The 15,655-nt window shown below is 41.0% G+C and overlaps 1 protein-coding gene across 1 annotated transcript in view; it reads left to right on the forward strand.

Annotated features, from left to right (window-relative positions):
• FAM120B (family with sequence similarity 120 member B) overlaps positions 1-15,655 on the forward strand; it is a gene marked incomplete at both ends in the record, with an annotated part of 55,978 nt that overhangs the window by 2,835 nt on the left and 37,488 nt on the right. The window contains 4 exon segments of the mRNA XM_081998205.1: positions 583-587; positions 589-1,629; positions 4,255-4,435; positions 13,455-13,550. Of these exon segments, the coding sequence (XP_081854331.1) occupies positions 583-587; positions 589-1,629; positions 4,255-4,435; positions 13,455-13,550 (1,323 nt within the window).

Raw genomic sequence — 15,655 nt, forward strand, 5'->3', positions numbered from 1 at the left:
AGAAGTCAAGGTATTGCAACTGGTGCTGTATCAATGGACTACTGTCTATAAACTCAGATGGTAACTGAGCCATTTGCACAATCAAGGTCCAAGACTGATTTCCAAAGTTATTCAGTATTTTTTTCTACTGACTTCAATTAAAGATGTTTGTATACTTTTAGTGTGAAAATCAAGCCATTAGTTCCTGTGTGGTAGGCTGTCAGCTAAGATGTTATAAAGCTTTTAATTATGTCTATACTTGTTTTTCTAGCAGTATGTATTTTTCTATATTTTACAGTATTAATCTGAAATTTTTAAAGTCCTATTTATGAAAACCATTTGCTATTTACAGTTTTCACTGATACAAAAAGCAGAAGTGGAAGGCAAAGTGAATGGGCACTTATGTCCAGTTTTTTATTGGGAAGAAAACTCGTTCAAACTGTTTAAAGGCCAGGACAACACAACGAGCTATTAGCCAAAGGAGGAAAAATAACTGTTGAGTTTCCAAGCTGTTTTGGTTTTGTTTTTTTTTTTTAATTGTAGAATTTCATTACATTTCTCAGTGTTGCATTTTAGAATGTTGTTTTTTTTTTTTCTTTTCAGACTGCTGTTGAGTTTCAGAGATCAGCCATGGGTATTAAAGGTTTGCAGGGATTTGTGGCAAGAGTTTGCCCTGATGCATGCAGAACAGTAGATCTGAGAGAGATGGCAGAAAAACATCGCATCGATCATCCTGATTTCCCGCCTGTTATCGTAGTAGATGCTATGAGTTGTGTTAGATACTGGTACACACCAGAGTCCTGGGTGTGCGGTGGCCAGTGGCGGGAGTACCTTGCCAGTTTAGAGAATTTTATTAAAGCTTTTATGGCAGCTGGTATCAAGTTGGTGTTTTACTTTGATGGAGTGGTAGAAGAGAAAAAGAGAGATGAGTGGATCAAACGGAGGTTGCAGAATAACGAGGAAATAGCCAGAATATTTGAGTTTATCAAGACTCACAGGAAACAACCAGGGAGAGGAATGTTCACTGTTCCTTCAGCTTTGCCTACTTTTACACGTTTTGCTCTGAAGTCCCTTGGTCAAACAACAGTATGCACATTGCAAGAGGCAGACTTTGAGGTGGCTGCATATGGTTTGCAACATAACTGCATAGGAATTCTTGGGCAAGATAGCGACTACCTTATCTATAATACATGCCCCTACTTTTCCATTGAGAAGCTCTGTTTGGACAGACTGGTCACTGTTATGTACTCTCGAGAAGATCTTTGCCATGCGTTGGGTCTTAGTCTGACACACCTCCCTCTCTTTGCTTGCTTGCTTGGCAATGATGTTGTTCCAGAAAGCTTGTTGGAAGGCTTTTGGCATAAATGTTTAGTCACCAGCCCCCACAGGAATAACAGCTACAACAGAAGAACAAACATACTTTTAGCTGTAGCGAACTACATCTCAAAAGTTCCATGCTCGTACAGCAGCCTGAAACACTTGGAAGAGATGCTACCTTTGGGATCAGACCAGGGACTACTTTACAGAGGAGTGGAGTCCTATCTCTTGCCCGGGCAGCAATCTCCATGGATTCCTCCCAGCGTAACAAATTCCCAAACAATCTCCCTTCAACAACAAACAGCCCTCTGTCAAGATAAGGAAATCTTTCAGGTACCTTGTTTTTTAAAGCTTAACGGTCACTTCATTGTCATGACTACTTAGTGGAAGTTGGTAATGAGTACACTGAACCTACTGATTTAAATTTCCTTGAGCAAAATCTTTTGTCTGTTAAGTACAGCCATGGTTAGGACTATTACATGCATCACCATGAGGGCAGGTGCAGCACATTTAATTAAAAGTGGTTCTTCTCTTTGAAGCATCAGGCAGGTCGAATAATGGGGAGCAGCTCCTGCATAAGCCTGTATCTGGTTCATCTCTACAGGTGTACTTCCCATGTATTTCACCATGTAATGACTAGCTTTTTGCTTTTGACAACCCACAGGTCAGCTACAGATGGTTAGTGGTCTGCTTGGCTGTGCCTGGCACATGCAGTCAAGGTACCGAAGGGAGCTGTGCTAAGAATGCAGAAATTGAAATTGCTCTTGTGTAGGAAATGAGGAAACTTCCTATAAATCTGTATTTCGTGATTTTTTTGATTTTTTGGTTTAATTATCCTTCAGATTCGTTGTCCCTGAATGAACCAAAAGCACTTTGAGTGGCTTGTTAATCCTTAAAGGGCAGGGCTGCACTAGCACGTTTCACTTACGGCTTCCCAAATGGGCAAAGATGTGCTGGTGTTGGGGTGAAAAATGGTACCGTCAGGCTGGGTCGTTCTGAGTGTTTAGATATATTAGCTGGGGTAGCCTACCTGGCTAATAGAAAACTGAGCTACCTTCCATCAGAGTTTATGTAATAGTAGTAATAAAATAATGTTTAGAAACTCCATTGAAGAATTCCTCACTGTTGCTGCATAAATCCTATGTTAAGCCAGTCCCTGGGCCAAGGAAATGACAAGTTAAAGTTGTAGACATGTTAACTTGCCTTTTGTTTCTATTATAGGTGTTTAAATATTTGTTATGTGTAATGTGTGTGCTTTGCCTCATATTTTGAAACCCGTATGTGGTTCTGCTTACGTTGCATATAGTCTGCACTGCATGTAAATGACATATATAGCTCAGTTCCAACCTTGCTGCTTCTCTCAGAAAAGAAGAGCATAACTTTCTAGCTGTCTGTAGGTGTAAATCAAAAATATTTTTCAAGATACAGCATTGAATATAGTAATACTTTTGAAACCACATTCTATTTTTTTCAGTACATAAGGATGTGTAGATGATTGTCAAGTTGCAAGAAATTGGTATTTTCAAAGGGTTTCCTAACTGTGGCAGTGGTTTGTATGAAATAGTTCAATGCTTCATTCAAATAATGCTTACAAATACTTAACTCTGATTTTGTTTTATACAAAAGCAGATTTGGGGGATTACATTGTTTATGTATATTAAGAATACTGAAGTATTTCTTCCAGGGCAACCATTAATTTATTGCTATAACAAAATGCTCTGTTGATTGGCATTGTGCACAGAAGCCTGTCACTGATTTTATGTTCATGTGAGATTTTTTTTTTTTTGTGAAACTATGACATTTCAGTAGAATTCGTTTTGATTAGTAATGACCCAGTGATTGACTGCAGCTTTGACCTGCTGAGTTCCCAGGCTTGCAGATACCGGAATTCTGTAGAAATAGTGAATTTGGGGCTGGCCAGTGGTAATTCCCAATGAAAGAGACTGAGATAGCTGCATGGATGGCACAACCCAAATAATACAGATAGCGTGACACATGCAGGGAATGCAGAGCAGAAAAACTTCAGTGCCTGCTCACCATATAGCATGGGTGCAGGAAAATTTATTAGTGGCACTTTGTGGAAATAATTGGCTTTACTCAGCTGTTTCAACACCCCCATAGTTTTGGTCTGAGGTTGTGAAGGAGAAAGTCTGCTCAGCTCTGCACTTGGCAAGACCAGGTTACCAACGTTACTGGTTGAAATTCTGCGCTGGCTGCAAGTAGCTTTGTTGCTTCTCCATCTAAGCTGCTCTACACCAGCGGTCTCTGTTGCTACTGAGGCTGCTTGTAGCAAGCTGCCGTAGCCAGATGTATCTGCATCCAGTGTGTAGTTGATATGCAGCATGGGTGATGCTGTGATTCTGCTTTTCAGCAACAGCCTGCAGACCTGGCTTTCCTCCCTAGAGTAGATTGTATTTCTTTTCTTGGGGAAGAGCTGTTGCAAAGTAAAAGTGTGGTGAAGTCGACTATTCTAATTTCACCACAAAGTAAACTACATGGTTCAGTAAAGAAATGGGGCTGTCATGTAGTGCATATTGCAATAAAATTAAAAGTTTGGGTTTTGTCATGCCTTTACTCACTATTTAAAGAGGGAATATACGTTTTCACATGACTAAAGGAGGGTGGCTCACTTTTCTATGTCTGAATTCAGAATTTGTTTTAAGAATAATTACTCTCTAAAAAATTAGTGTCATTAAAAACCCCAAGTTTTAAGAAGTCAAGGAGGGACTCAGAAAGATAATTATGGGTTTTCTGGGAGTTCCTGTCCGCAAAAAGATAGATGTCTGAAAATATATTATACTTGTGTTGTTTGAAAAAGCACTTGATCCCTCCCTGGCCATTCTTTCCATTTCCACTGATGGAGAAAGTACTATTTCCTTGAGCAGTGAATACATTTTCTTACTTTTTGATCACTCTTGATTTTGGAGATAATGCCTTCTTCCTTTTTTGAACAAACAGTTAGCTAAAGAACAGCATATCCAATCTGAAAATTATACAATCTTCAATATCCTGAGTAATGGAAAGATTGAGTGCAGCAACTCTTTGGAAGATGAATGTGATACAGAAATTCCTGGACAGGCACTTATCTACCGCCCTGCTCGTCAGCATATTTATTCTGTCTTGTTGGAATCTGGCAAAGGTAAGGATTAAACTACTTATATCATTATTCAAGTATACTTTCAATTTTGAAATCTGAAATCTTGAATTCAGTGTTTCAGTGGCTACATCAGCATGGCATTTAGGATAAAACCTGTGGGCAGCTGAAGTGTAGTTCTTAAGGAGTCAAGAGAAAATGTGATAATGAAGTTGCAGTTTCTCTACATGCTGTTCAATGTCAATGCTTTAAAGACATTTTTAAAAATTGGGGTTTTTTTCTTTGTTAAATGGGAAATTGTGGAAGATGTTAATGATCAAACAATTGAGCAAAACAGTGACATTCAGAAGATTTTAAAAGTTTGAGAGAATACAAAACCTTATGTTGCTTTGATAAGTGTAGCACCTGATGAATTAGTAAGTTGTAATACACTTCTACAAAACAGTAATGCACTGTTACCATTTCACCTTTTGTTGATTTTTAAATCTGCAATTTTAAGAATGGTGGATAGTCAAATATAGTTACTGTAGTAATGCAAATGCAAGTATTGGTGCCAGTGATTATTAGTTCTTTCATCGAAGTGCAAGAAAATATGATTTCTTTATCCAGTGGTGTAAACAGATTCTGTGGCAGGTATATATATGTGTGCTTCCATTCTTCTGCTTTAAGATGGAATTCTTTATTCACAATCATTGGACAAATTTTATGTTCTTAAGACTTCTATTAGTTAAATGTTATCTTTACAGTGTCTTTTAGGCAGTGAGTTGAAAATTTAAAATGTACTTAACTTTTATTCTTTTTAATATGTTTATTTCTCCTTGGTAATCACTTTACATTTTATTGATTACGGTGCACCGCCATCAAATGTAATATTCAAACTATACGGTTAGAAAGGCACAGGATGGTATTTAAGTACCTGACGTCCTTCAGCAACTAGAGGTTGAAGTTGTGCCATAATAGGAAAAATAAATAGGAAAAATGAATCAGAGTTTACATAGTGATTGGAGAGAGTAACAAAAATCTCAGCAGTAATCATGCACATCTGTCATTTTTCATTTTTCGGCCTACTGCCTCTAAATTTTGTAGACAGTTATAACTTGGTTGGGTTTTGTTTATTCCTCTAAGCAGCAGGTTATTCACTGATTTCAGAAACACCCAGACCACAACTTCTAATTAACAACTGTTGCTGTGAGATGGCAGGGTAGTAGGCAGATTTGCATTTGTGTTGCAGTGTTTGTAGTACTCAGATGAAGAAGATTAGAATTGAAATACAGAAACATTAGCTTAGAATCTTATTGAAAATGAAATCTGAATGTGAAAGAAGTCTTTAAGAAAGTGATTTTAGAATAAAACCACAGATAACACATATTATTTGTTCTCAGTTCATGCTTCAAATTCCAGAGATAATTTTCTAAAGTAAATCATAGTGCACCTTCAATCCTTAACCCTTCCGGAAAGGTAGGCAGAATGTGTCTGCATGGGCATACCAATTAAATCTGCAATTTTAGTGCATGTATCTACCTCTAACTGCTTTAACCATGGTACCTCCTACTAGTTCATGGGTTGTTTTTTTTATCCCAGTGTATAGTTGCTTCTAAGTCAAGAGTGTAGATCATTAATAAGAGTCTGTATGAGAATTCATCAGTAAATGTCAGCATTATTTTTTTAATGAATTTGCTGATAGACCTACAAAGAAGTTTTGTTTTTTACAAAGTAAGTAGAATCCTTTCCCAGCTTCCCTCAGATGAGGTCAAGTTGACTGTTTTTTGTAATTCGGTGAGGGGTAGGATGGGAAGAAGTAACCTACGCTGTATGTAGGTTGTAGTATACTGTAGAACTACTTTGGATTAGCATTAAAAAGGAGCTTGTTGGAAGGAGTCAACCAGTTAAATTAGTCCATGTGGAATCTGCTGCCACAGTTGCTGATGTAGCTCATTTGCAGCTAACTTGGCTAACTACACAATGTTCCAGTTAGCAGTAGAGAGGTACGTGTTAGTGATCCTCTTTTTTATTCTTTAAGATCCCTCAATTACAAGATTCCTGTGTTGGAAACTGACCTCTTTGCAGTTTGCAAATCTGCTTACTTACTGTTAAATAGGGATAGCAAAGCAGCCAATATTTAGTAAAAGTAGCAGTTACGTTTTTTGTAGAAACAGGTTTAAAATAATGTACACCGTTTCCTCTACCCTGAAACAAGAAACTGTTAGTTTTGAATGTCTCGGTTGAGATTTCCAAGGGTGCCTGAGACCCAAGAATCCACAGGAGCTGGATGTTGTCATATGCTTTGAAATCACCCACATAGGCCACTTTGCCTGAAGCTGTAGTGTGATAAGCATTTCTTTTGCTCTCAGTGCCAGTTTAAGTAATTCTCTTGCACAGCCACTCATTTCAGTCCCTGTGCAACTTCTCAGTCGTGCTGGTGCAGCTGCTTGTGCAGCTGCATAGTGGCCTAGTTTGAGGAACTGAAAATAACTCCTCTCGTTCTTCCCTCCCTTTCTTGCAGTCAGGTAACTAACCTGGTTTTGTTTCTCCATCCGACTTTGTGTAGCCACAAACAGCTGTGGTGAAACAGCCTGAGGGAATGGCAGGGAGTGGGAATGAGTAAATCAGTGGTTGCCTGAAAAAGCAGTGCTGCTGAAAGAATTGCTTACGGAAGCTATGCCTTTGGCATAGTTCGGTATACGGTAAGTATGTGCGTACCTTTACTCACAGAAATGTTACTAGAATCACAGCCTTATTTTTGACCCTACAAAAATACATAGGGTGTTGACGGTGATCCTGATAGCATGGCATTTGTTGCCTGTGTATTTTAAAGGTTTCTTTGTAATTAATTGAGCTATTTCTGATCATTAAGTGGAATATTGCATAGAGGGATATACAAATTGTCAACTTTTAGCATCTTTCCTAGAAAACCAGTACTATTGGAAAAATTCAAGAAGGAGGGGAAAATAACAGTAAATAATCACAGAATCACAGAATCACTAGGTTGGAAAGGACCTTTAAGATCATCAAGTCCAACCATTAATCCAGCGCCACCATGTCCCCTAAACCATGTCCTGAAGCGCCACATCCACACGTTTTTGGAACACTTCCAGAGATGGCGACTCCACCACCTCCCTGGGCAGCCTGTTCCAATGCCTGACCACCCTCTCAGTGAAGAAATTTTTCCTAATATCCAATCTAAACCTCCCCTGGCGCAACTTGAGGCCATTTCCTCTTGTCCTATCACTAGTTACTTGGGAGAAGAGACCAACACCCTCGTCGCCACAACCCCCTTTCAGGTAGTTGTAGAGAGCGATAAGGTCTCCTCTCAGCCTCCTCTTCTCCAGACTGAACAAGCCCAGTTCCCTCAGCCGCTCCTCATAAGACTTGTGCTCCAGCCCCCTCACCAGCTTCGTTGCCCTTCTCTGGACACACTCCAGCACCTCAACATCCTTCTTGTAGTGAGGGGCCCAAAACTGAACACAGTATTCAAGGTGCGGCCTCACCAGTGCCGAGTACAGGGGCACAATCACTTCCCTACTCCTGCTGGCCACACTATTCCTGATACAGGCCAGGACGCTGTTGGCCTTCTTGGCCACCTGGGCACACTGCCAGCTCATGTTCAGCCAGCTGTCACCCAGCACCCCCAGGTCCCTTTCCGCCGGGCTGCTCTCCAGCCACTCCTCCCCAAACCTGTAGCGTTGCATGGGGTTGTTGTGGCCAAAGTGCAGGACCCTGCACTTGGCCTTATTAAACCTCATACAGTTGGCCTCTGCCCATCGATCCAGCCTGTCCAGATCCCTCTGCAGAGTCCTCCTACCCTCCAGCAGATCAACACTCCCACCCAACTTGGTGTCATCTGCAAACTTACTGAGGGAGCACTCGATTCCCTCATCCAGATCATCAATAAAGATATTGAACAAGACTGGCCCCAGAACCGAGCCCTGGGGAACACCGCTTGTGACCGGCCGCCAGCCGGATTTAATGCCGTTCACCACAACTCTCTGGGCTTGGCCATCCAGCCAGTTCCTCACCCAGCGAAGAGTAAACCCGTCTAAGCCACGAGCCGCCAGTTTCTCCAGGAGAATGCTGTGGGAGACGCTGTCAAAGGCTTTACTAAAGTCCAGGTAGACAACGTCCACAGTCTTTCCCTCATCCACTAGGTGAGTCACCTGGTCATAGAAGGAGATCAGGTTGGTCAAGCAGGACCTGCCTTTCATGAACCCATGCTGGCTGGGCCTGATCCCTTGGTTGTCCTGCAGATGCCCTGTGAGCACTCTCAAGACCAACTGCTCCATAATCTTCCCCGGTACAGAGGTCAGGCTGACAGGCCTGTAGTTCCCAGGATCCTCCTTCCGGACTTTCTTGTAGATGGGTGTCACATTGGCAAGCCTCCAGTCTTCTGGGACCTCCCCTGTTAACCAGGACTGCTGATAAATGATGGAGAGTGGCTTGGCAAGCTCCTCCGCCAGCTCTCTCAGTACTCTTGAGTGGAACCCATCAGGCCCCATAGACTTGTGTGTGTCCAGGTGGTTTAGCATGTCCTTGACTGCTTCCTTCTGGATTATGAGGAGTACATTGTGCTCTCCATCCCCATCTTCCAGCTCAAGGGGCTGAATATCCTGTGGATACCTGGACTGGCTATTAAAGACTGAGGCAAAGAAGGCATTAAGTACCTCAGCCTTGTCCTCGTCCTTGGAGACAATGTTCCCCGCCATATCCGGTAAGGGATGGAGATTCTCCTTGCCTCTCTTTTTGTTGTTAATGTATTTGTAAAAACATTTTTTATTATCCTTTACGACTGTGGCCAGACTGAGCTCTAGCTGGGCTTTTGCCTTTCTAATTTTGTCCCTGCTTGACCTAACGAGATCCTTGTACTCTTTGTGAGTTGCCTGCCCCTTCTTCCAGAGGTGATAAACTCTCCTCTTTTCCCTGAGTCCCAGCAAAATCTCCCTGTTCAGCCAGGCCGGTCGCCTTCCCCGCCAACTCTTCTTACAGCACATGGGGACCATCTGCTCCTGTGCCTTTAAGATTTCCTTCTTGAAGACTGTCCAACCTTCCTGGACCCCTTTGTCCTTCAGGACTGTCTCCCAAGGGACTCTCAATCAGTGACCTGAACAGGCCAAAGTCTGCCCTCCGGAAGTCCATGATAGCAGTTTTGCTGACCCCTCTCCTTACTTCCCTCACAACCGAGAATTCTATCATGTCATGGTCGCTAAGCCCAAGACGGCCTCTGACCACCACATCTCTCACCAGTCCTTCTCTGTTTGTAAACAGCAGGTCCAGTAAGGCACCTCCCCTGGTGGGCTCACTCACCAGCTGTGTCAGGAAGTTATCCTCCACATACTCCAGGCACCTCCTAGACTGTTTCCTCTCTGCCGTGTTAAACTTCCAGCAGATGTCCGGTAGGTTGAAGTCCCCCACAGGAACAAGGGCCAGCGAATGCAAGACCTCCGCCAGTCGCTTATAGAATGTCTCATCTGTGTCTTCATCCTGGTTGGGTGGCATGTAACAGACTCCCAGCAGGATATCTGCCTCATTGGCCTTCCCCCTCATCCTTACCCACAAGCACTCTACTTGGTCTTCACAATCTTTGATTTCTATGCAATCAAAACACTCCCTAACATACAGAGCCACCCTACCGCCTCTCCTTCCCTGCATATCCCTTCGGAAGAGCTTATAGCCATCCATTGCAGCACTCCAGTCATGAGAAGCATCCCACCATGTTTCTGTGATGGCAACTACGTCGTAGCTGTCGCGCTGCACAATGGCTTCCAGCTCCTCCTGTTTGGTGCACATGCTGCGTGCATTGGTGTAGATGCACCTGAGCTGGGCTATCGATTTCAACTCTGGCACCTTGATGGGCCAGCAAAACTCTTTCTTTTGTGTGTGAAGAGTGCAGAACAAAGCCGTCGGGTTTTGGCACTAGCTCAGTCCATGGAAGTCCTGGCACCTGTGCGACTGTTGCCAGTTAGGAGGTTATGCAATGTAGCCCAAGCACGCGGCCAGCTCCTGGAAGTCCTGGCATTGCTCCCAGTTCTAACATTAGAAGGCCAGACGGACTCTCGCTTTGACACTGTCCAAAACAGTCTGTTAGCAGAATTTTTGCTGGTTATCACCAGTGACCACTCAGGAGGGCTTGCATTGTTGCAGGTGTAGAGCACCCTCCTGTATAACACATAACCCTATTTCCAACTGTCTCATCTTTCAGTGTTTTGCACGTAGTTGAAATTTTCCTTAGGCTGCCTAAGCAGTGTTTCCACAGGTTGTTCAGAATCTATTTACAAAGGAACTGTTATTTTTTAATTTTACTGATGATATTCTTAATGTGCATTGTGTGTGTGGGGAAGTTTGGAAAATTACTGTTTTTTTCAGAGATATTTCCATGCAAGGAGGGTTGGCATTTAGTAGTCATGTCTCTATTTTGTTCTTGGTATGTTAATGTACGGTCAGTTTGCAGGACCTTGCTTTCAGCTATATTTGTTTGGCTATTTATGTGAATAGTCATATACTTCTGTTACTAGTGGATAATAATAGCGAAAAGCACTCAGATGATGTCCTGTACCAACATTGATATAGATTAAAAGAGCAAAACTAGAGGTTTCCTATTGACTTCTCTTTTTACTGTGCTTGAGCTCGATGGGTGATGTAAAAATAGTATTTCACTGGCATTTGGAATCAAGTGACATTTAGATAAGTTGTTCTGCGAGTTGTGGAACTCATAGAGAATTAATCCTCCCACCAGCTTCCCCTCAGCAAAGCTTTTTATTTCCATGCTCCTTCCTAGTATCCTCTTAACTTCTCCCGATGTCCTTGACAACTCCCTCCTGCAGTATATGGTATATAGTGTTCTCAACTATGTTCCCTATTGCCTCTGCTCTCCCCAAATCCCATCTACTTTTTTATTCAGCTCTAGCTCTTCCATAGCTACCTGTGTACTGATTTGCTATCCAGTGCGTTTGGATGCAACAAGGAACTTGGCTTTCCTGCCTTTCTTTCAGTTGGTGCCCTAATAGGATCCCTCTGTCAGCTAAGTTACCTGTTTCACAAAATGTTTAGGGATCTAATACATATGAAATCTCTTCTCATCTGTCAGGTTTAGTTGAAACAGAGCAATGCATCCATTAATTAATTGTAAGACAAATGTCCTAATTGTATTAGGCTTGCTTCCTTAAGAAGCCAGGCTAAAATTTGGGAGGCTGAGTGAACTGAATAGATTGAATAAAGCAGAGTATTTTACATAATCTTAAAACAGAATGCAAACACATCAGAATGTTTCTGAAAGTGACTTTGGAACATTGAATTGGAGGGGTTTGTTCATGAAATAGCATTATCATAGGCAATGATTTATAATCAAGACATAAGACTATTCAGCTACTGGAATGTGCAGTTTAAGGTGCTTTTTTTTCCCTAGTGTAGGCATTTTTCTTTTTTTTTTTTTTTTTTTTAGTGTCATCAATTTTTGAACAGTGAAGCATGGCAAGCCAGGTGTAATGCTGTCCCTCATAGTCCCGCTGTTGGTTCTTCAGTCCCTCACCTTTCTTGGAGTTTGTGCTGCAGGTGTATGGGTAAGGAAGGAAGAAGCAGAAGGGCTGTAAAACAGCTTTTGTTATGTTGTTTTTCCCCCTCTCCTATCCCTGACACTAGAACTCTATCTGAGGAATTTCTGCCCTTGCACCATAGCGCACTACCCATTCATTCATGCCAACAGTCATTTCAGCTATGAACAAGATCAGGAAATAAATGTGACCAAACTTTTTGGGGTGGTGGAGGCAAGGGGAGCATTGGAGAGATTTGTTTGGTTTTTTTTAAGCTAGATGAAGTTTTTGATTAGGGTTCATAATGTGGCATGAGAAGTACTTGTGTACTGAAGTGCAGGGTGATTGGAATTGATGAAAAAAGGCAGGAATTTTTAAGAACGGTAGCTTCAGTACTGGGTGAGAGCTGGAAGGAATTAAAGATGTAATTCTGTGTATCTGGAAAGGGACAAGGGAAGGAAAAAAAAAAGTTTTGAGATTTGCCTGGAAAAGATCTGAAAACACTATTCCAAGTGCCCAGTACTAGCTAAATGTGTTTACTTCATACTGTTTACCAGACTAAAGAGTGTGGAAATTTAGGGGACTATGACATGGTTACCATAAGCAAAATCTGGACAGAATGCAGAAGCACCATGTATAACAATGGTAATGATTCTAGTGTTTTGGGGTTTTTTTTTATGAAGACTTGAACTGGAATGATTATGAGCTGCCTATTGGAAATTGGATGGACTGCATTTCAAAAATTCTTAAATGCTTGAGTTTTTTTCTGAGGGTATTTTCATTTGGATTTTGGTTTTTGGTTTTGCTTTTTAAAGCATCAAGTAGTTAGGTGCACAACTCCAGTAGTGAAATTTTTAATTTAAGAGGTACCCTTCTCTTTACTGGGGGGCGGGGCAGAGTTGGGGCTAGGGAGTAGGGAGCTACTTGAGCTATTATGCATAAACAGTCCCTTTATACTAGATAAAAGGTCTGGAACAATGGGCTGTAAAAGCTCTGCATCTGACGGTGGGATGACTCCATTGCTGTCAGATTTCAAATAGCCATCAAAGCCTCCTTATAAAGATTTTGTCTGAAACCCTGACACAGGAAATGTCAGGGCAAGTTGGGAGGAGAATCATATTAAGGACTGCCTGCATATGTGGCAGTGTGACAGCCCTGAGAGAATGAGGTTGCTCATGTAGGTCCCTAAGCTATGCCAGATGCCTCCACAGCTTCCTGAACTGCCTTGCAATGGGAAAGCCTAAAATTGTCTGAAAGCTGTTTTAGAATGATTTCCACAGATTCTTGTACTTACATTTTTGGCTGCAATTCCCAAGACCAAACTCATGTTTATAGTACATAATTCAAACTCTCTTCATTTGTTCTGATGATTTGTCATGGAGATACTAAAACTAATTTTTCTTGGATTGTTTTTAAAGCTGAGCAAACAAGTCATTATGAAGTGCCTTCTGTTACTTTAGAATCCTGATCACCACTGATTCCAACTTTTAACACTAGTGTCAATATTTGCATTTGACTTACTGATCCTGTTTTGTCTTTTTTAGGTGGAGCCTATCCTTTGGTAAAAGAGTGGTTTGTCTATTTTGGAAATCCTCTCCAGCAGCCGGAGCTGATACAGCCTGTACAACCTTCTATTCCAGGTAGAATAAATATGTGTTTAAATTTGAAGTGAAATAATGACATCATTAAAATCGGGTTAGACAATTCATCATCACGTGTTTAATATGGAATCCAAAATTACTATGGAGAACAAGGTGCTAAAGTAGAAATGCTGCATGCCTGTAATTGCTTTAATTACCCTGCATAATTATAATAGGATTCAGCTTTGAGCTACATGTTATTACTATGTCTTGTTAAACCCAGTGCTAATTCAAACATCAGTTCTAAAATGCAAACAATTTCTTAGAGATTCTCAATACTGCTCTGAGGCCAGGATAAGTGGTGTGCAGGGCCATATTAAAATTCTTCTATTAAGCTGTTTGAGAGAATGTGTTAAACAAGACTGGCAGAGAATATAAAAAAGGGCCATTTTTAGATCACCTGTGAGAACCCAAAAAGAGAATCCAGCTTTCAATAAAAAAATAATTAGGCGCTCTGTTTCTCTGAAGCTGTTTCTACTATCTTAAGCATCAAGTGTTTTGTGTGTTTTTATCTTCTTTTCTTTGGTAAAGGACACATTCATGAACACTCTTAGTGAAATTAGTTTTATGAGGAATCTGTTACATTTATGAGGAAATATCATACACCTTAGTGAAAAGATTGGGCACTGTATATGTCACTATTCCTTTATCAGTAAATTGTGTCATGCAATACAAGTTTAGGATAGGAAGTAATCAGTACTGTATCAATTTTCTTATTTCAGAGGCAAAATTGTTCTAATTGTTCATTTGTTCATGCTACTATAGTCATAACCCCTCTATCTTTCCTCTCATAGCTTGTTCCCTCTGTCTAGCATCTCCTATCAGGAGCTCAGAGGTTTTTTTTAGTCTTTCATATGAAATGAATTAGTTCCATTGATATACAATACCACTGATACCTTGTTAAGAAAAAATATTATCTACTTGACTTTTTGAGAGTAATTACCAGTGCTTGTTCTCTCAGTACCCAGAGCTTTCTGTAGCAGTCCTTGTTCTGATCTGGTCTAAGTCCAGATTCAGAAAGTGCTGAAATGCGTGTGCATTTTTTTTTTTTGTCTTGTTTTGTTTTGTTAGGGATTGCTTTAGAATCTACTTTTTAAATTTTCTAGCATTATAGTAAATTTTCTTTTAAGGTATTCTAAGATTGGATGTTTATCTTCATATATTTAATGAGAGTCTTCAAATTGAAGGATGAAGGAAAACCAGTTGCTCTTTAGATACCAAAATTGAAGGATGAGGGAAAACCAGTTGCTCTTTAGATACTGGCCTTTTCCAAATCCTTTTGAAAGGAACTGTTTGGAAAGAAATGAGTTACATAGACAAAGTACAAACTCCTGATACACTATTAGGAGTGATTATCTAATTGACTCTATGATGGAGTGACTACATCAGTGCACAAGGCAAGAACTACAGATGTCTATCTGGACTTCTGTATGGCCTTTGACATGGTCCACCACAACATCCTTCTCTTTACCTTACATTGTTCAGCCTGGAGAAGAGAAGGCTCCAAGACAGACCTTATTGCAGCCTTCCAGTACTTAAAGGGGGCTTATAAGAAAGATGGGGACAGACTTTTTAGCAGGGCCTGTTGCTATTAGGATAAGGGGTAAAGGCTTTAAACTAAAAGAGGGCAGGTTTAGATTAGATAGGAGGAAGAAATTTCTCACAATGAGGGTGGTGAACCACTGGCACAGGTTGGGCAGAGGATGTCGTAGATGCCCCATCCCTGGCAACATTCCAGGTCAGGTTGGACGGCGCTCTGAGCAACCTTGTCTAGTTGAAGCTGTCCCTGCTTACTGCAGAGGGGTTGGACTAGATGACCTTTAAAGGCCCCTTCCAACCCAAACCATTCTATGGATCTGTGACTTGATGATATCATGAAATTGCTGTGGAATTTTCCAAATGGGTATGAATATGCAGGGTGAAAGTTAATTGGTCTGTCCTGTACAACTGTTTCATTTGTAAAAAATAAAATTTGTTTGCTTTTGTAAAACAAGCAAACAAAACTCAGTGAAGTATGAACCATACCTATGTAGTTACATTTCAGTTTGCATGGCAAATATACTGTATTTATTGTTGTGAAAGTTTCCTTCACAGATAGTATGGTA

This window comes from Phaethon aethereus, assembly GCF_964289735.1.
Source record: "Phaethon aethereus genome assembly, chromosome: 3".
Lineage (NCBI taxonomy): Eukaryota > Metazoa > Chordata > Aves > Phaethontiformes > Phaethontidae > Phaethon > Phaethon aethereus.